General features: G+C 39.8%; 1 protein-coding gene across 1 annotated transcript in view; it reads left to right on the top strand.

Annotated features, from left to right (window-relative positions):
- Window positions 1-22503, top strand: part of gabbr2 (gamma-aminobutyric acid (GABA) B receptor, 2) — an 899531-nt gene that overhangs the window by 838903 nt on the left and 38125 nt on the right. The window contains exons 16-17 of the mRNA XM_039736684.1: window positions 7079-7261; window positions 9063-9192. Coding sequence (XP_039592618.1) covers window positions 7079-7261; window positions 9063-9192 — 313 coding nt within the window. The remainder of the gene's footprint in view (window positions 1-7078; window positions 7262-9062; window positions 9193-22503) is intronic.

Below are 22503 nucleotides of genomic sequence, written 5' to 3'. Positions count from 1 at the left end.
ATCTCTCTATGCCAGCCCATACTTATATGGCTCCGTGGGTGCAGCAGCTCAATCATTCACCTTTGGAAGCCGATTACGCAATTGAGAATGATCGAACCCTCATGTATAGGTGCGACTCTCCCCATTTACCTCATCAACTCCCCGCGGCCGCACAATTGCTACACCATACCCTGACACTGTTTTCCACTGTTGTCCATCCTTTGCCATGTTTAAAACTGACCACTAAGATTAGTAGTGAAAACCTGTGAATGCAGAAAATGAGTCTATAGTGGCATGTTGCACTTCGTGGTTTTGTTTGTAGATGCTACCATTTCTTTGCTCATTTTTTGTGTCCTTGGCCATGTTGTTTACTGTTACTTTACTCAATGCTAGTCATGAGACCTACAGGTCATGTGACTTATTATGTCACCATAGCTCAATTAAATAAGATGGTGGCACACATGTCTTATTGTCTTTGCTTTGGATCAAATTCTTTGCTTTACAATTCTTATTAGCAATAGAGGAAACCAAAAGGCATATCCCAGAAGACTTTAGTATTCGAGTTTGTTCTGTTTTTCTGACTTTGTGTTTTGTGTACCGGGTTTTGGTAATCAATTTTCTAGTCTGTCTTTCTAACCTGCCTTCTTTGTTACCCCTTTGGAATTTTAAACTCCCAGTCCAATTCTACAGGGCGCTTAAGCGGCATTTTTGAAGATCAAAATGTTGTATAAATGGTTGAAAAAAAAAATGTTTTCTTAGGGTGAACACAGTTAAGACTATTACTATAAAGACAGATCTACATACTGTATTTGATTATTATCCATCATAATTCAAATTACTATCTTGATCCTTTTTGCTGTAATAGTGACTGTTGTTTATAACTTACATTTAAGAAGAAAAGGATAAAGAAAAATGTATTATGGTCATAAAATGTAAATTGTGATATCTAACTTGAAAGTGACTGTCCCTGTAAAAAAGTTCAGTGTTGTATGATATTCTGTATATGAGGCTCTTATGATTTTAAAATTCAAGGAATTTTGTGATAAGACTCGCTTTACACTTTAAAGCAATCACTGATGGATTAATATTAAAGGCATTAATTTTTTCAGAAATCGCAGTTGCCTTGCAGAGAAATCGCTTTAACAGCCTCATGTCTAGTAATACCTTAATGTTGACGTTACTTATGCAGTATATAACTATTTAAAAAAGTTAAGATGGACACTGCATTATATATTTAAAGGTTCATATTTTGATAGAAAAACGTTACCCTTTCACACTGTGTGCACAAATTGGTGTATTTGTCAGCCCATAAAACTGTGATTTATTGCATCGTTCCAGTAGTAACAGAATGGGTTGACCTTTAAGAACCCGTATGTAAGTGTCAGGTTATAAATGATATTTGTGCTCAATCTTGATCATTTCACCATTGATTTATTTATTAATTTAGTCTTCATTGCTCCTCTTGAAACTTTACTGTAATAAAAAATGCTAGGAGTAAAAACAAAACTTATTTTGAAAACTGTTTTAATTTTCTTTAGAGGACCATGCAATTCTGTGTTTTGAACAAATCTGCTTGCTAAACTGTAAGCCCATGATGCGTAGGGGACCTCCATTCATTTGTTAGTAAATTGTAATGATCAGATCAGTAGATATTTTATGTGACTGTGGTTATGATTCTTGTTATTTCTTTTTTAATAATTTATTTTGCTGGTTTTTCTTGACCCTTCTGGCTTTTTTAAGTGTGTACTACTCATTTCTGTACAGATTTTATGGGTTTGGATTGAGCTTGGCTATGTCAATTCATTTTATCATCATTTTTTATTTACTGCAATGCCATTTTGGATTGCACTATTTTCTATGCTTTCGGTTTGTTCTTGGTAATCAACATATAATTGCAGTTGCTGCAGAATTTCTTCCCATGTAAACCCAAGTAGCGATCAGTAGGTTCAGTATTCCTCCATGGGTGAAACTCAAAGAGACTATTGAGAGATTTGACTTTAGTTCTAACCATTTCTTTGTCCTCAACTGTTTTGGATTTTTTTGCCCATTAAATTAAAAATGTTGCAATGTTTGGGATCTTCCTGGTTTTGACATCACATTCCTCTGACTATTGTGTTATCCGGTTCTTTGTTATTCATCTTGCTTTCTTTTTTTTTTTGACACCCACAAAAATCCTTAGTATTCTCCAATTTGGCCATAAAACTATGACTTACTGATAGTAAGGAAGACCCTCTTCTCTGAGAAAAACGCTGAAGTGTTCAAAAGTATACAAATCTTATTTATTTTAAAGATTAGACATACAGTGGTGTGAAAAACTATTTGCCCCCTTCCTGATTTCTTATTCTTTTGCATGTTTCTGATCATCAAACACATTTAACCATTAGTCAAATATAATACAAGTAAACACAAAATACAGTTTTTAAATGATGGTTTTTATTATTTAGGGAGAAAAAAAAATCCAAATCTACATGGCCCTGTGTGAAAATGTAATTGCCCCCTGAACCTAATAACTTGTTGGGCCACCCTTAGCAGCAATAACTGCAATCAAGCGTTTGCGATAACTTGCAATGAGTCTTTTACAGTGCTCTGGAGGAATTTTGGCCCACTCATCTTTGCAGAATTGTTGTAATTCAGCTTTATTTGAGGTTTTTCTAGCATGAACCGCCTTTTTAAGGTCAAGCCATAGCATCTCAATTGGATTCAGGTCAGGACTTTGACTAGGCCACTCCAAAGTCTTCATTTTGTTTTTCTTCAGCCATTCAGAGGTGGATTTGCTGGTGTGTTTTGGGTCATTGACCTGTTGCAGCACCCAAGATCGCTTCAGCTTGAGTTGACGAACAGATGGACGGACATTCTCCTTCAGGATTTTTTGGTAGACAGTAGAATTCATGGTTCCATCTATCACAGCAAGCCTTCCAGGTCCTGAAGCAGCAAAACAACCCCAGACCATCACACTACCACCACCATATTTTACTATTGCTATGATGTTCTTTTTCTGAAATGCTGTGTTCCTTTTACGCCTGATGTAACGGGACATTTGCCTTCCAAAAAGTTCAACTTTTGTGTCATCAGTCCACAAGGTATTATCCCAAAAGTCTTGGCAATCATTGAGATGTTTCTTAGCAAAATTGAGACGAGCCCTAATGTTCTTTTTGCTTAACAGTGGTTTGCGTCTTGGAAATCTGCCATGCAGGCCGTTTTTGCCCAGTCTCTTTCTTATGGTGGAGTCGTGAACACTGACCTTAATTGAGGCAAGTGAGGCCTGCAGTTCTTTAGACGTTGTCCTGGGGTCTTTTGTGACCTCTCGGATGAGTCATCTCTGCGCTCTTGGGGTAATTTTGGTCGGCCGGCCACTCCTGGGAAGGTTCACCACTGTTCTATGTTTTTGCCATTTGTGGATAATGGCTCTCACTGTGGTTCGCTGGAGTCCCAAAGCTTTAGAAATGGCTTTATAACCTTTACCAGACTGATAGATCTCAATTACTTCTGTTCTCATTTGTTCCTGAATTTCTTTGGATCTTGGCATGATGTCTAGCTTTTGAGGTGCTTTTGGTCTACTTCTCTGTGTCAGGCAGCTCCTATTTAAGTGATTTCTTGATTGAAACAGGCGTGGCAGTAATCAGGCCTGGGGGTGGCTATGGAAATTGAACTCAGGTGTGATACACCACAGTTAGGTTATTTTTTAACAACGGGGGCAGTTACTTTTTCATACAGGGCCATGTAGGTTTGGATTTTTTTTCTCCCTAAATAATAAAAACCATCATTTAAAAACTGCATTTTGTGTTTACTTGTGTTATATTTGACTAATGGTTAAATGTGTTTGATGATCAGAAACATTTTGTGTGACAAACATGCAAAAGAATAAGAAATCAGGAAGGGGGCAAATAGTTTTTCACACCACTGTATTTAAAGTCATATATAAAGGAGAGCAACAAATGTTCAGATGAATAGAGCAGGGTCAGCAGTTTTGGTGGGTCAAAGGATTTAGGTGGCAATGTTTTTATTGCTTAAGTAATGGGCAGAAGCAATTAAAAACACAAACAAAATGTTAACTTTTATTGTAAAAACTTTAATTTTAACTCAATGGACTTTATGCTTAGTCTATATAATGCACAAGTGAGACTGCATCCTGAGCGTACTGTGTGTAGTTCTGGTCATCACAGTAAAAGAAAGACATAGCAGCACTTGAAACTGTGCAGAGGAGAACAACCAAGTGCATCCCATGACTTAACAACACGTCCTACTGCGACAGACTCAGAGAATTGAACCCGTTTAGTCTCAAGCAGAGGAGACTGTGTGGTGACTTGATCCAAGTCTTTACAATTGTAAAAAGTATCGATAAAGTATACCCACCTCAATTTTTTTAATAAATGCTGAATTTTGCACGCAAGGACACCAATGGAAATTAAGGGTAAACACATTTAGGACTGAAGCCAGGAAACACTTCTTTACTCAGAATTGTAAGAATCTGGAATAAACTACTGAGTCATCTACTTGATGTATAAACTTTGTCAACCTTTAAGAAATAGCTGAATGAGATATTGGAATATGAGTAACGCTGAGATCCGAGCAGGCAATTCAGTCCAACAAGCTTTCCCACCGTTTTCCTCTATCAGCGGTCTTCACTCACAGTTTTGGAGGGCTGCATTGGCTACAGGTTTTGGTTCCAGCCAGTTTCCTAATTAGAACACAGTCCTGCTGATAACGACATGTGCTTTTTAACTTTGTGGCTTGTTACTGCTTTCCTTTCTGCTTTCTGTCGTCTCAGAGCTGGTGAAGGTTTTTTACGGTGGCTGGAGTGCCAATCCTGCCACCAACCTCCCTGATTTTCTTTGTCTATATTTGAACTTACAGGGCCGGTTACTGCTTTGATTCTTTCAAAGACAAATGTTTATCACATTGTAGATTTTCCTTTCCTGAGAATATTAGCCATATGATTTGCGAACTAGAACAGATCTGAACTTCACAATCATTCTGTTTTCCCTCCCGTTTACTTGCAAGCATTTTATTAACACCATTGTAACTGGAAGCAAGTTAGCTGGGGAGCTGTTGGCTTCTTTGTAGTTTGCATTTCATTATTAACTGTGGATAGCTAAGAAAACAGGAGACAATTAAAAAAATAAACAATTAAGGGTTCTGAATTATAACACGTAAACTAAAATTCAGTCCAAAAATCATAGAAATATGGGTTCTAATTAAAGCACTGGTTGAGGTGAAAACCTACAGCCACTGTAGCCCTCCAGGACTGTAACTGATGACCCTGCTTGACAATGTAATTAAAAATTGTCTTGGTTAAATGAAAGCACTAATAAGCCATAAAGTTAAATACCAACTTCCATTATCAGCAAGGACAGTCTTTTAATTATGAAACTGGTTGGAATAAACAACTGCAGCCCTCCAGAATAATGAATAAAGATCCCTGGCCTAGATTGTCCAAAAGAACAGCAAGTTGAGATTTAAAGTCCCTAAAATCGTACTCTCTATCTCATTACTTGGTAATTTATCCCATGTGTCTACGAGTCTTTGTATGAAGAAAAACTTTGTAACATTTGTGCAAAATCCGCTCTTAACAAGTTTCCTCATCCTCATGTTCTTGTTGCAAAATTTATTATCCTTAACGTTACTTTTTTCTCGAAAACACATGTAAAAAGTGTTGCATTTTTTGGCTTGAAAAATGACATATTTATTAAATCTCATCTTTCTACTGTAAAACATGCAAAACACTAAAAGTAAAAAGTCACAAGTGTAGAAAGTGTAATAATTATACAACTAATAATAATGAATAATAATAATAAAAGTAATTCCAATACCGTATATACTGTCAAAATGTGTCATTGTGTAGTATATTATGAAGCACGGTGAAATACACAATCCACCATCATAGTTGGGCCAAAAGTAGTGTGATTCCTTGTGAATTCTCTTTCCAGCCTGGTCAGCTCTTGAACAGCACACTGCACATGTGTGATTGGCATGAGCGTCACTTTCGAATTCATCAGAATCACTTTCGATTTCACTATCCATTTCAATTTCACTGCCTGAAGACAGATTCACTTCGTCACCACTGCTGATGAGAAGCTCCTCAACATCACTGCTTGTTTCACTATCAAGAGCATTCAACACCTGGATGCTGAAAAACATTTCTTACAAGATTCCATTATGAGACGTAGACAAAGCATGTCCTGGGTAACGCTTAGGCCTGTCACTTCTGCAAGACACACCATTATCATTTCCTAAGCAATGCTTGGAACTAACACAATTGCTGGTTTTACAGCCCAAGGTCTCAGGTCTAACGCTTATGCAAGACACGTCTATATAATTTCCTGAGTGATGCTCGGAAGTAACGCTTTTAGCACTCTTTTAACATTCCAAGTGTTGCTCGGGTCTAACGCTAAGGAGATTAAAGTAACAACTAGGATCTACAGTACAAATATTCCCTCTTAATTCCATTTACTTAAACTGACAGCTTAACTATAAGATAAACTAATTTAATTGATGTGTTGAATGGTCTCTTCTCATTTCCTAAATGTCTGATGTTTCTTATGTCAGCCAGAAACGCCTTCATCCCCTTCACTGGCTCTTGATAACACATCAGAGTTTATTTTAGTTTGCCTTGCATAGTGAATACCATTATCAATACAGAAAATCTTAACTACTAACTGTAGCGTACTTGTACAATAAAATTATAATCGCTTTACTGTAAGATTCTCTCAGACCCCAATGAAGTAAGAGTGGGGAGTAGTGTAATTAAAATTTGTTATCTAAAAATACTTCAATTTGAAATTTGCTTTATCAAATTACATGCATTTAAATGTAAAAGAGTAGGACAGCATATAGTTGTATTGTATAGACTGAGTATTTTATACATTTCAAACTAGTTGTGTAAAATAAAAATTTTACATAATGAAGTCTTACTTAAATTGCACAAGGACATGTTAATTAATTATGCAATAATATTCTGCATGCTGAATTTTGTTCTGCGTTTTTCATTGCAATTCATATGATTTGATGCTAGAAGACTAGCTAGGCTCAATCATTTTAAAGTATACAGGAATGCCATAAGGCTGAGTTATGTTCACACTTTTCTTTTTCTTTCCCACAGCTTATCACTCTTAGAACAAATCCAGATGCAGCTACACAAAACAGAAGGTTTCAATTTACGCAAAATCAGAAGAAAGAAGATTCAAAAACATCCACATCAGTGACCAGTGTAAATCAGGCAAGCACATCGCGACTAGAAGGTCTCCAGACAGACAACCACCGCTTGAGAATGAGAATAACAGAGGTACTACCCTCTTGTGTTAAGCATGTCCATTGATAACCAGTGTGGTACACCTTTTGGACTGTTAGATATTGATGACCCATGGATCCATTTCATGATGCTGTTTTTTTTCCAGTAAAAGGTTGTAAGGCGTCGTAGCCTATCCAAGAAGCACCAGGCCCAAGACATGAATTGGTTCTAGATGTAATGCTAGTCTGATTCAGGACACACTCATATCAGGGGACTTTAGGGTAGCCAATTAGCCTGATATCCATCTTTGACCTTTTGCCATTCCATTGAATGGCCGGCCATTGAAGCTAGGATCTAATAGCTGTGAGTTTGTATTAATAATCTTTGCACTACCATGTTGCCTCGTGTACATGGTACTTCAGTCAGATCATTGTGATTTTTAAACTGAAGGTTCCTTTAAAGTGGGCACTATAAGCATAGTATTACCACTTTACACCTGAGAGTATAAAATTTGAGAGGTTGTAGAAAGGAGTGATAGGAGGAAAATCTGACATGAAGTTTAAAAGAATAGAATAGGTTAGGATGAGATATTAAAATTAAAATAGGTAATAGGATCGCAACAGTGCCTTGTTCTCAATTTAAAATGTTCTTTGTATTTTTCATTTTCCCTGGCTAATTTAATATTGTTCAGTTTTATGTTTGCAGTTTAAGCCTGGTGTCTTACCCTAAATGTGTCTAGTGTCTGTAGGGGCAAGGCCTAATATATAATGAGGCTTCTCAGGTGCTGCTGTCATTAGAGCCGCAGTTAACTGAACGGATTATAAAAGGTCCTCACTCAGCTTCAGCAAATATTGTGGAATTAGCTAGTGAAAGTTGCTAGCTACCTTTGTGTGTTGTCCTAGGTTAAGTGGACTTTCCATTTTTCCATTTTTGTCTTTTTTTTCACATTAATAATTGTGACGCTTTTTTTGTGCTTCCTGTTCATTGTGCGTTGTTGCACAGCTTTGGTCTGAAAGGGCTCACAGTTTACAGCACTAAAGAATATCTTAACAAATCCATGTAAGAATATTAGTAAAAGCCTCCACTATAAACCAGGGGTGGGCTCCTGCCTTGACTTCCATCTCCAGTTCCCTGCCACAGTGGTACTGAAAATTCATTGAGTAAAATACTAGTCTTGTTGGGACAAAAGTGATTCTCAAACAGAATACACATCTGGGGACAACTCGTTAAAACGTTTCTAGTGATTATTGGTGAAATCCACTACTGAAAAAGCTCCGCCCACAGGGATCTTCCTAAAGCCCACTCCCAATTTCCTTATGGCTCACCACTTTAAACGTTCGGGATTACAATGTCCCATTTCTACTCAAGTGTTACAAAAATGCATAAAATTAGAAACTGAACAAAAGAATTGACAGAGAAAATAGAAAGGTTAAATTGCTGTTATCAATTCTGGAGATCAGTAGCACAAGGCAAGGAGCTTAATGATAAATTTGTGTATTGTAATTAGTGAGGCTATAAAAGAGACACCCCGTGACCCTGTATTCGGATTCAGCGGGTTTGAAAATGGATGGATGGATAAAAGAGACAAAAAGCCACCACTGGATTTTTTTTCTGTGACATAGACCTTTGACCTCTATATCGTACATCACCACAGGAGGGCTGGAGCCTAAAGATATGCCAAAGATTGAGAACCCACCTTTAATATGTAATTTAACTCTTTTACACACCTTTATATTTTGAAATTAAGACTTGAAATTTTTTGTATTGAGCTTTTGTGTTTTCAGTCTTCCGCTGTAGGTTTTTTTTGTGTTTGTCCCCATATTAATTGCTCTGTGTTTCATCATTCCATTTGTAGCTTGACAAGGAGCTGGAGGAAGTGACCATGCAGCTGCAAGATACTCCAGAAAAGACCCCCTACATCAAGCAAAACAATTACCAAGATCTTAACAACATCTTAAGCATACGTGGCTACACAGAGGGGAAAGGTAAGATAATATTTGAATCTTCAGCCAGTGGCACATTACACAACTTCTGGTTAGACAGGATATCAAACTGCCTGTAGTTGTGTTTGGCGAAGGTTTCCAAATGGAAACAATCCAAGTGTCTTCCTTTTGAAAGAGTTTAGTGAAATTCAAACAGTTCACACAAAAAATAGTGAAAAAAGAAGATAATATACACAAGGGAAAAAGGGCAACTTATGATATTCTGCTTAAATATCTAGGTTACATTTCTTAAGGTTTCTATGCATTGTTCTATGCAGCAGATGATCAGAAAGCTCTGTATGCCCTTAATGTCTATCTATCTGGCCGTTCAGGTTTCTTTCTAGCTGTCTAACCTCAGTCTATGGACTATTCTACTGTCACACAGAGTTAGGACTTTGAACAATCCATTTTCTATAACTTATAGGGGGTTAAGCTGAATCTTCCATTGACTATGTTAAGCTATATTATATTCAAGTTCAAGCTAAGCAGGTTAGGAGCACTGATACCGTGCATTGCTGTACCCACCACACAACAAACCAGCTCAGGATCCAGACTAGGACCCGAGTACAGCCATGCAACGGGTGATACCTCAGCACCACACTAATTCAGATGTAGTGGAACAGTGAGAGGTTTTTATAAGGTGGCTGGAGTGCCAATTCTGCCACCAACAAGCTAAGCAGACTAAGAAAAATTTACCATTAACATTAACTTAAAGGATGTGGCTCTTACACTGCCGATGTTGTCGCTTAACAATGTCTGATTTTGTAGAAACCACAAAAGATGACAATGTGTACATCATTTAAATTAAGTCTACAAGCAAGTCCTCTAACTCTAACTGCGTTGGTGGCAGGATTGGCACTCCAGCCACTGTAAAAAAGCTCACACTGTTCAGTGTGGTGCTGAGGTGTCACCCATTGCATGGCTGCCTTTGGATCTCAATCCAGGTGGCTTGGTGCCATATGGTGGGTGTGCCAACACGCTGTAATCAGAGCATGCTCCTAGCCTCTCTCTCTCTCACTGTATGACTGGAAAAAGCCTGTAAAGTCACGTAATGTGACAGGGCTGTTTGGTGAATCACAGGCACAAATTCATTCTCACTTTTTGAAAGCAGCTGGAAATAAATTATTTTAAGTTTTCTCTTAAATTATCCACTTGAAGAACACAACAGTATTAAATATAGAGTGACACGGCAACATAATGGTGCGTGCTGCTGCCTTAACAGCTCCAGAGCCCTGGTTTTGAATTCAAGCTCACTCACTGTCTAAAAGTTGACTTCTCTCCTAATTCTTTTGTGCGATTCCTTCTATATCTAGTAGACATTTGTATAAGGATAATTAATTTTAATAATTACATTTATATGGCACTTTTTTAACATGCTCAAATGGCTTTGCATTGACAGTAGGGGAACCACTTTGACCACCACTACCTGTCTAGCCACCTAATGCTGCAACGGCGGCCATTCTTGCAGCAGTACACTCACAACACATTAGCTATTAGGTGATGATGGCTTGAGAGAAATAGTTAGGCACAGGAGATGATTAGGGGCGAGATTAGACAAAGCTGTAGTTGGTGATTTAGCCAAGACATTGGGAAACACCCCACTCTTTTCAAAAGATTGCTCGGGGATCTTTCATGACCACTGAGCCAGGATCTCAGTTTTATATCTATTCCGAAAGGATGGTGCCAATTTTTACAGCAAAATGTCCCCATCACTGCCCTGGGGCCTCACCAACATCTTTTCCACCAGCAACCCAAGCTTTTCCAAGATGGTCTCCCATCTAAGTACTGCACAGGCCTAAACACGCCTAGCTTCAGGTGGATTACCTGTTCTGAAATGCAGGTGATGGGGCTGCTGGCTAACCTGCCAACTCTACATTGGCCTTGTATGAATGTGCCCTGCAGTGGCCTGGCACCAGTCCCAGAGTTGGATCTTAGCTTGCAATCAGTGGCTTTGGACCAACTGAATCTTCTAAAAGAAAATGCAGCTTCATAAAATGAAAAAAATATATTTTACAAATTGACAGATGCACATAGAGGTTGGCATAAAACAATGCATTATAATCTTGTTTGCTGTAAAATGGTGTACGGTGAACCCTCGTTTATCACAATTAATCTGTTCCAGACTCTACTGTGATAAATGAATTTTCGCGAAGTAGGATTCTTTATTTATAAATCGAATATTATGGAAGTTAAGAGTATAGAAAACCTGTTTACGACCTTCTAAATACGTTTTTTAACATTATTAGAGCCCTCTAGACATGAAATAACACACTTTAGTCACCATTACACTCGTATTACCCAATATATTAGACAAAATAAGAGAAAATAAGACATATTAGACGTTACAAATATATTATTACTAGGCTCACCTGCATTTTAAGGCGATCGACTTTTATCCTCAATTTGTGTGCGCTCCATGTGTACATCAGGCATGTAAGTGTAGGGAATGAGAACATTAAAGTGCCCATTCATAACATCTCCCGAATACCTACGTTTTTTTATCCTCTCGAGTGCCTGTCCAAAGTCGTACAATGTCAGCCCGAATCTGTACCGCTAAAGACGGAGTTTCATGCACTAAATAAGCTATAGATAAGAATAAGCAAGCACCATCTCCCCTGATATTTACTACGCGGTGAGGCATTTGTACTCCATCAACATTAATTATTTCCAAAGACATAATTTTGTCTGTTTTTCCAGCGCATCGCGCACAAAAGCAAGGGGATCATAGGAGCAGGCAGAACTCTGCTCACATCGCGTCGCTTCGTACTGCAAGCCACAAGTAGTAAGTCTGTGATAAGCAGAATACCGCTACGCTTTGCACTCACGAGACGGAAGGACAATCCTGAGCGCTTTTATATAGTAGATTATTGTACTGTACATTTAATTACACACATCCAACCACTAACCTATGAAGGCACAACCTCAGTAGGAGAGTCTTCAGGTGGTGCAGTATATTCAGCAGGTGCATTGTTGTCTTCTTCTGCTGAAGGAGTACTAAGAGTAGGCAGTGGGTGTCTGGGTGCGCGGCTGAAGAACATCTTGATAGGCAGTTGCTGGCGCTGTCTTTTCATATGCGTGAGGGGGCTTTTGTAGGGTATTGCCATCTTTAATCATATCCAAGAGTTTCACCTTCTCCTGGATAGTAAGCATCTTCCTCCGGCGCTTAGTTTTATTGTCAGAAGGCTTAGAAAAAGCAGCACGTTTAGGAGCCATCGTGGGGCTTAGATAAAAGTTCTCAGAAAGTGCATGCGTAGTGACGTAAGTGTGTATGAGAAAAAATCACGATAGAGTGAAGCCGCGAAAGTCGAAGCGTGATATAGCGAGGGATCACTGTATTCTGTTTACTGATGCTATATGAAATAGTTGATTCTATAAAAAAAAAATTAGTCATTATGACAAAAACTGAAGAAAGTTATTTATAACATTTTATAGCATTTCAGTGTAAATGCAATCCTTTTATTTTATAATCCTTTTTCTAGTTCACGGTCATGGAAAAACACTGACTCTCCTGGAAGCTTTAGGTACGAGGCAGAAATTAATCCTGGGCAGGGCATCACTCCATTAAAAGTCACACTCACTAACATATCCAGACCAAAGTGTCCCACTGTGAGTTCATCTGCACATCTTGAAGGGAAAGTAACACCCGCAGCCACAAGATTTATTGTAACGTGAGAACTGTAGAGACTGGTAAATAATTTGCCTTTTGCGCAAGTATGCAGAATTCTAACTGTACAAATGTAATTTAGAAGCAATCATGTAAGAAACACAACAAGTGCCATGGAAAGCGACCCCACTGTGTCCAGGAATTGTTTTCTTCCATGAAGGGTGGCCAATCAGGGAGTGAGACTTTGTAATTAGCAGGATCCAATCAGGGAAGGCCACATGGCAAGCACAAACAAATCAGAGTACGATTAGAGTCTGCATTTTCACAACTATACATTTTTACACATCTGCATTACAATGCTGAGCCAGAGTTTTCACAAGTTTACAGCTCTGGAGGGAATTTTCAAAATTCTCCATTTTCGAGGTAGTGTGGATAAAAGGCAAAAATAAAAAAAACAAATGTCTGTATTTGTAAATGAAAATGTAGTTTCGTGGACATGACCTAAAACCATGAGTACCAAAACAAGCCTAATGCATAACCCAAATAAGGTTTGCATCTCTGCTGGAGATTTGTGGATGCCTATTCAAGATGGAATCCATGAAGTACTTCTTACGAAAACCAAAAACAATCTACTGAAGCTTTGACAACTTCACAAAGAACTGGGATGAGATTGTGAGACAGAGTGCATCTTATCAAACATGTTTCATGGGCTCCTCTCTTTTGTATCAATATTGTTCTTTGTTTAACAGGTGTCTTTACCTAAGGTAGCATAACTTTCTTAATTCATGTTCAAGTGGGGCTCTCATGGCACCTTCTAGCACAAGGTCAGAAAACAATCTTAAATGACATGCCAGTTCATTGCAGGGCCCACTCACACACACATCCTTCCCAAACATGCCCTGTTTGGAATTGTAAATCAACCTAACTTGTGGACTAAAAACAACCCTACCCGGAGAAAATCTCACTTACACAGAAAGAGAACATTCACTTCAAACGTTAACATTTGTAGTGTTAAAAAATAATTCTGCAGTAAGATGAATTTTTATATGACCTTGGTGTCAGTCACAGTGCTCTGCATTTATTTATATCCCCTCTAACATCTTTATTTTGAGTTTAACCAATGGTGAAGTTTTAAAAGTGGTTGGAGAAAAGTGGTGTCCAAAATTATATTGACTATACTTTGGGATAGTTAGCAAATATGGGTGTGTGACAGAGCACATCACAAGAATTGAATTGGGAAGAAGAAATAACTATAGCCGTTTTTGCTTCTGTTGAAATAGTCAATGAAGAGAAGCGCTTACCTTTGGGTCACAGACTAGGGGTGGTGTACGTGCCGAAGGTACACGTTGGCATTGAGAGCTACATAGCCTAACATGCCTCAGGCAGATGAGGTTAGAAGCACCCATGTGAGATAAATGCTGTGGCAGAAAGAACCTGATGGGCTGAGTGCCAGCATGGACCAAAGAGAAAGGCCCAGATAAGGAGACTTGAAATGCTTATCAATAACAGAGAGTGAGAACGGATACACATGTGTGAGGGAACTGAAATGGAGGACCCCATTGGAGGGGACTGATATGACAATAGGCAACATGATTGATCACGACAGTCCTGTGGCTGTATAAGACCAGGGTATGAGAGCTAATGGTTGTCTTTCTGCCATGTTCAAACAGCAGAGCATACCTATCTGGAGGAGCAATATATGGGAATTAGCCCTTGAGCAAAAAGAGAGGGGCTGATTCTGTGAGCTGTGTGCTCATTTATCCATGTGTATAGTTGTGAAAATCCTTGTTCTTTTCGTGTGAAAAAGGAAGAAGAAAGAATTTGTTTTGGGTACATATTTTTGTTGATGACACTGCACTGAATTTGTTGTGAGCATTTCTTTTTTTAAACACTTATTACGTATTTGGTTAACTATCCCTGCAAATAGAAAAGCACTGTTTTTTTATTTCACTTTTATAACTATGGGTTTGTGTCTCATTCTCTCAACCAATGATGCTTGGTCATGAATTACAAGATGCCCAAAATGAATCGTTCATGACTGAGTGCATGGAGCATCACATAGTTCCAATCTAGCTTGAAGAGGAAAGTGGAAGACTACTAAATTATATATAGTAAATTGATTTTTACAAGACGATTAACACAAGAGGGTGGTAAAGAGGGAGAAATGAATTAAGCCACAGAATATCAACGCCGACAACTATTCATATGGATAAGCAGGTCAAGAGGCTGTGACAGTGGTAGACATTTGTTTAGCACTTGCCTGCTGCTTCCACTAGGAGGCGCTAGCTCCCTGGAAATGCGTTCGTTTTGCAGTTGTGGCATCTTAAGTAACCTGAACCTGAATACAGGGTGGTCCAGATCTAATTATGCAATTTTCATTACGCTATAACTTATTAAGTTTATTACTCCTAGCCTGTATCCAACTGAATGGAGGACAAGTGGGACATTACATGGAAAATCAGTGAATTAATTCAATGTAAGTCCATTTTCGTTTATTACAAGATATTTCGAACAATTCTTTTGTCTTGTATTGTTTTCCTGCATTGCATTAAAAGTTGCATAATTAGATCTGGACCACCCTATAGATATATTATAAAGAGGCAACATCCCTCCCTTAGTGATACAGTGGTAAGAAATCACATAAGAGAAAATAACTTAGCATTCTTTAATGACGGTTTACGCAGCATAACAGATGAGGAAGCCATGACAAGCCTTTGTGTAGAGTCTGCCATTTTTCTCACTGCGTTGGAAGGATGTTCCGGATCGGATGACAGTATTTCCCATCGATCCTTCGGCTTCAAAAGTGTGCTGGGCAATGTTCCAAGGCTCTATACTCTTTCTCCATGTGCAGGCCCTCACTTAGGTGAATAATACAATTCCAAACAAGGCAAAGAGAGGATACAATTTCATGCTGAATCTAACACACAGAAATAGTGCACGTTGCCCATTTGCAGTTGTTCTTAACTTGTCTTGTCTTAAAATGCTTGCCTAGCAATTCTAAATGATGAGCCCTTGTGTGCTAGATCTGGCTTTGTGTTCACTGTACTTGTGAGAAGAAAAGAAAAGCAGATTTCAAATATTTGCACAGAGCACAGTGACATATTAAACTTATTTTCTGATTACACCTGCTCTCTCTTACCTCCTTCAGAAGTGCAATCTTCTTTCAATCTCCAGCATTAATTTTAATAAGCTCTGGCAGGCAACAACCTTTTAAGTCCTCCTCGCAGGAAATCATTTCTAGGTAAACCTGTAAGTCCACTATGGAAAACACACAATGGAACAAAATATTAGTTGGGTTGGGCGCACGTCTAAGGGCAGCATATGAATATGCAAAAGCAAGCAAACTGTCCAGTTTTCAGTGACAAATTTCATCTGATAAAAAGTTTTCTTAATGTTTAATATTTTACTTCTGTCACTGTTGCCATGTAAGGCTCATGCACAGTATAAAGATATTTAACCTTGCACATCAGACATTCAGACGAACATTCTGTACATGCTATCGTTCACTGGTTTAAACAAATTGTCCGATGCTCTCCAAAAAAGTAAGCTAGAGGCAGATGGTACAAAGAATGGGATTCAGAAAGAAAGAAGGAAGTTTGGACAGCTTGAGGTTGCAGGCCATTGTTCTGAGCTAAAAGGAACAGAATTTGTCAATCATCTTCTTAGAAAGAAATATGACAGGACATGACAGGCACTGTAAATTATGTCTGGCCTTCATTTAAAATGCAAGAAAAGTACAGATTATGTGCTGTTATATCCGGCAAAAGCTTGTTTAGTAATTTTGAAGTAATGGCTAGCGGCTATGTTCTTGTTTCAGTAATGCTCCATTTTAATTTAGCTGGCCAACTGCCCAGTTCAACTGCCGTGGTTACACTCAAGAAAGTTTTTATTATGATTGTCTCATATAGTAATAAGCTTGAGCACAGATGACCACGTGAAATTCATTGTACCCAGTTTTGAAGAAATATGGGACTGATTGCATTTTAATTTAAATAGGAGTTTTTTTTTATTGTTTATAGTTTACCCTTTCTAAAGGGGCTTTAATAAGAAGAGTAACCTGCAATCAGTCAGGTCTGAGATATATACACTCAGGGACATTCGCTTCACTTTTCTTATACCTGATAGAATTCATCCTCCAGGATTCATTACCACTTCTGCAGCATCATCAGACTTTAGAGAAATGGGTGTATTGAAGTAGTGAGTATCCCCCTAAGTCAAGAAGAGTTCCACAAGACCAAGTCCTGGAAGTTGCTCCTCATTCGGCCAATTTAAAAATCAGCAGTAGGACTGTCTGCCCTGTGTAAAAATGTCACAATGGAAGACCAGGCTGCGCCTCTTAATTAATGACATTAAGACAGACACCTGAGGCTGTGAGAGTAGAAAACATCCACTGAAAATAATACACCAGAGAGAAAAGAAGGAATACAAATATATATATATCAACTTTTGAAAATTCACAAATGGGTCCATCTAAACAGTAACTATCTGTAAATGGAGGGCAAAGTGCTCAGTTAAATCTCCCAGATCACAAATGCTTACGTCTTCTTTTGGGCTTAGGTCCACAAATTAACATGCCACGGCAGGCAAAATGTATTGCCTGACATTCCACACATCCCACATTTCCATTAATCAACAAGTTTGGAAATGGAAAAAAGTGCAGGTATTAACAAGGTTGCCCAAACGTTTGCATCCCACTGTATATATATATACATATATATATATATATATATATATATATATATATATATATACAGTAATCCTTCCTCGATCGCGGGGGTTGCGTTCCAGACCCCCAAGCGATAGGTGAAAATCCGCGAAGTAGAAACCATATGTTTTTATGGTTATTTTTATATATTTTAAGCCCTTATAAACTCTCCCACATTGTTAACATTATTAGAGCCCCCTAGACATGAAAGAACACCCTTTAATCAAAAGTTTAAACTGTGCTCCATGACAAGACTGAGATGGCAGTTCTTTCTCACAATTAAAAGAATGGAAACATATCTTCTCTTCAAATGAGCGTCGTCAGGAGCAGAGAATGTCAGAGAGAACGCTTGCTAAGAAAAGCAAACAATCAAAAAATCAATACGTGCTTTTAAGTATACAGACGCACCGCAATAAAGCGGCATTTTGTAGAGGAGCGTCCTATCTTCTAGGCAAACAGCCCCTCTGCTCACACCCCCTCCGTCAGGCAGAGAGAGTGAGAAAGATAGAGACAAGCAAACAAATACGCGGGAAGCATATCTTATATCATTGAGGAGTTTTAGTTAATATGTAATACATGCTCTGATTGGGTAGCTTCTTAGCCATCTTGCAATAGCGTCCCTTGTATGAAATCAACTGGGCAAACAAACTGAGGAAGCATGTACCATAAATTAAAAGACCCATTGTCTGCAGAAACCTGCGAACCAGCGAAAAATCCGTGATATATATTTAGATGTGCTTACATTTAAAATCCGCGATGGAGTGAAGCCGCGAGAGTCGAAGCGTGATATAACGAGGGATTACTGTATATATATATATATATATATATATATATATATATATATATATATATATATATATATTCTTATATAATACGCTACTATGGCTGTCCATTTGTCTGTCCAGGATTTTAAATCACCTGTAGCTCGTAAACCATTTGACTTATTGACCTGAAATTTGGTACACATATACTACGTGACGTCCACTATCTGCTTTCAGGGTGATGATTGACTTCCAAGGTTATTCATCTTTTTGATGTTATTGTAGAATCAACTCTTGGCAGCAGCCAGCAGGGCAGCACATGCGTACAGGCGCCGTTCTCATCCCCACCACCTTCGCTGTCATTTCCCATACCTCTTCATATCTTAAATCATTCTTGAGGCAGATTGAAGACTTAAGTGCCAGCTTAAATGAAAAGTTAAAGAAAACGAACTAAGCAATCGCAACACAAACACTGACTTAATCAATATTAAAGCAAAAAGATGCAGATGAAAGAAAAGAAGACGTGGGCCACTACAGTGGAGAAAAGAAGAGCTGCTAAGGAAGTAGCAAGCGCATCAACCTCTATAGAGGTATAGAGAAAGAGGATGACCACTATAAGTCAATTGTATTCACATTCACTGCACTGTGAAGTGTGCCATTACTGATATATATATATATATATATATATATATATATATATATAGTAAAGACAGACACAGACAGACAGACATCTTATGTTCACCCAACACACCCTTTATTTACAATATTTACAGTTAATCACGTGCCCACAAACCCCAGTGCCTCCAGCACCGATCCCCCTCAATCCAGGCCTCACAGTCTCTACGCCTGTCTCTTGGCCGCCTCCAGTCCTTTCTCTCCAGCTCTGCCTCTCTTCCACCCGACTTCCGCTCTCAGCCGAAGGGAGGCAGCCCCATAAATAGGAACCCGGATGGGCTCCAGCTGCTTCCCGGCACTCCTCTGCAGACACGCCCCAGTGTGGCGGAAGTGCCGGCTGCGCACCCGGAAGCTTTCCGGGTGTCCCCTGTCTTCTTCCCCCCAGCACTTCCTGGTGTGGCAGAAGTGCTGGGCTCCAGGGTTGTTCAGGCACCGGGGCGCCACCTGGCGGTGGCCACGGGTCCCTACAGGGTTGGGCTTCCAAGCCCTTTACCCATGGCCCCCAACATAACTAGGGCGGTCGCCCCCTCGTGGTCTGGAGGAGGTACAAGCCCTCCTCCGGTCCTCCTGGGCATATATATATAGTGCTCCCTTGAACCCTCAGGTACCACGCCAAACACCAGGTAAAAGTCCAATAATTATTATTTATTATAATAATTAAGTGCACAAAGCACCACCACTCCACTATTCTCGATAAACAATAACCAATCCAATAAATCAAAATCCTCCACTCCCAGACGCGTTGCCCTCCTACCACCCAGCTCAGCTCGTCGTCTGGGAGCTCCCTCAGTCCTTTTATATTCCCTGACCCAGAAGTGTTCCCAATCCAACAGTCCACAAGTCCTTATTCCTTCTGGGTCAGGGTAAACAATGCTTTTCCTCACCCCGGAAGCCCGTCGCTCTTCCTGTGACGAACTTCCGGGTGTAAGTGCGCAAAAGTGTCCACTGGCCTCCCGACAGCGACTCCCAGTGGCCCCCAAGGTATCCAGCAGGGCTGTGCATAAAAACTACATAGTCCATGAGGCCCTGCTGGAATTTGGGGCCCGTACATGCTCTCGGGAGATCTACTCCTGGCGGCCTGGGTGTGAGGGCCGGAATATGAAACCAGCCATCCATTACAACATATACAGTATATAGTGGCCACAAGGAGACATAGCAGACACAAAATGAAGCAGAACAGTCCCAGGTCCAAATAAAACTCTTTTTTTATTTCAGACAAGTACCTTGTCAGGATTCTTTTTTGTAGTCCAGCATGGTACAGCTCAATACAATATTTTATTTTCCTTTTTTTTTTCCTTCTATACCTCCCAAGCAAATCTTGAGCACCTCCACCCAACACCAATTCTCAGGCTGAGGTGAGGTGGCCTTTTTCTGCTGGATGTAGGAATATTTCCGGTGTCACAGAATTTACACAGTGTAAGCACTTCTGGGTCAGGTGGAAACCCCTCAAAGCAGGAACAGTTCTCTCTTACAGCTCTCTCCCTATATACAGTATTGTGCATAGGTCATTCCTTTTACAATGCTGCTTCAAAGCTACAATGACAGCATTATAAGCAGAACAATTTTATACTTAGCCTGAATACAATAAACGCACATCATACAATCCACGTCAGCTCTGCTGGTAAAGGGTGACTGAAATTCAGCAGAAGGAATGCAGATTTAGCAGTTCGGACACTTGCACCCTCTTTATCTCTTTCTCCCTCTCATTGTTATCTGTGTATCTCAGTGCTTCAGTTGTTATCTTCTCCAGATGCTGTTGGAGAGTGTAGAAATTTCAAGGTTGGAAGGTTACTTTGGACATAATAATTCAAAAGCAGGTCAGCAGTGGTGGTGCTCAGGTATATTTGCAGTCCAGTGGTTGTGGGGTCCTCAGAATTTGTGATTAACATTTTTTATAACTTGTTTTGGTACATTAAACCATTCAGTTTTTAATTAGGAGCTTCACCTCCTTTTGCTTGAAATCTCTGGAAACAATCAAATCTCTCTTCACTTCTCCTAGCCCCCAAGCACAGTACCATTTGTGTGGAAACAAAGAGGCAGCTGTCTCCTCAATCCTATAGTTGGATGGAAGGACTGTACTAAAGAAAAGTTGTAATAGTAAAAAATGAATTTCAAAGTCCACGCTGGCTATGTCTGAGTCCATATGTTGCTACAAGCTACTAAAGTTACAGTAAATCCAGGCTGCAGGAAGGTTCAAATTCTTCACTTATACCCTATTTGTTTTTTTAAATTCAAATTAATTCGCAAATGATTCAAATCTGATATGACTGTGTCCTGATATCTACCTTGAACTGGCAAAATTAATAATAATTAATTAATCAAACAGATATGAGCTAACAGATAACCATGAATACCAGCTACAAGCAGACTGCAAATCATTTACAATACTGGACATCTCTGAATTTGTGAGCTCAATATAGCAAGTGCTCAATGATACTTTGAATGGAATCATCACTGCCGGATCTGGGAGGACAAAACCTGTGGACACAAGAGGAGCCACTGGGCAAGACTGGTCTTGGAAAAATATGCACATTTCAGAAAACCCATAGCAATTGGGAAACCCTCCCATCCATCAGAATATAAAGGTGGATGGTGGTCTCTCGGGTGTGACGTCATGGTGGTCCCGCCTCTTCGGGTTCCACCCACCAAAAACAAGAAACATACATAAACTTAAAGATAGTATGAACAGTAAATACTAAATAATAAACAAACATTACAAAATTACATAAAAACATGAAAAATACCAATAAAACAAAACACACATAAACCAGGGAGTAAACTCTGCCTGTTATACAAGGGCTCTCTCCAGCTCCGTCTCTCTTCCACCCGACTTCCGCTCTCGACTGAAGGGAGGCGGCCCCTTAAATAGGAACCCGGATGGGCTCCAGCTGCTTCCCGGCACTCCTCTGCAGACACGCCCCAGTGTGGCGGAAGTGCCGGCTGGGCACCCGGAAGCCCTCCGGGTGTCCCCTGTCTTCTTCCCCCCAGTACTTCCTGGTGTGGCAGAAGTGCTGGGCTCCAGGGTTGTTCAGGCACCGGGGCGCCGCCTGGCGGTGGCCACGGGTCCCTACAGGGCTGGGCTTCCAAGCCCTTTACCCATGGCCCCCAACATAACCAGGGCGGTCGCCCCCCCCGTGGTCTGGAGGAGGTACAAGCCCTCCTCCGGTCCTCCTAGGCTCCCTTGAACCCTCAGGTACCACGCCAAACACCAGGTAAAAGTCCAATAATTATTATTTATTATAATAATTAAGTGCACAAAGCACCACCACTCCACTATTCTCAATAAACAATAACCAATCCAATAAATCACAATCCTCCACTCCCAGACACGTTGCCCTCCTACCACCCAGCTCAGCTCGTCATCTGGGAGCTCCCTCAGTCCTTTTATATTCCCTGACCCAGAAGTGTTCCCAATCCAACAGTCCACAAGTCCTTATTCCTTCTAGGTCAGGGTAAACAATGCTTTTCCTCACCCCGGAAGCCCGTCGCTCTTCCTGTGACGAACTTCCGGGTCATAGTGCGCAAAAGTGTCCACTGGCCTCCCGACAGCGACTCCCTGTGGCCCCCAA

This window comes from Polypterus senegalus, chromosome 15 (genome assembly GCF_016835505.1).
Source record: "Polypterus senegalus isolate Bchr_013 chromosome 15, ASM1683550v1, whole genome shotgun sequence".
Lineage (NCBI taxonomy): Eukaryota > Metazoa > Chordata > Cladistia > Polypteriformes > Polypteridae > Polypterus > Polypterus senegalus.
The sequence above is the reverse complement of the archived record's forward strand: the minus strand, read 5'-3'. Positions and strand labels throughout refer to the sequence as shown.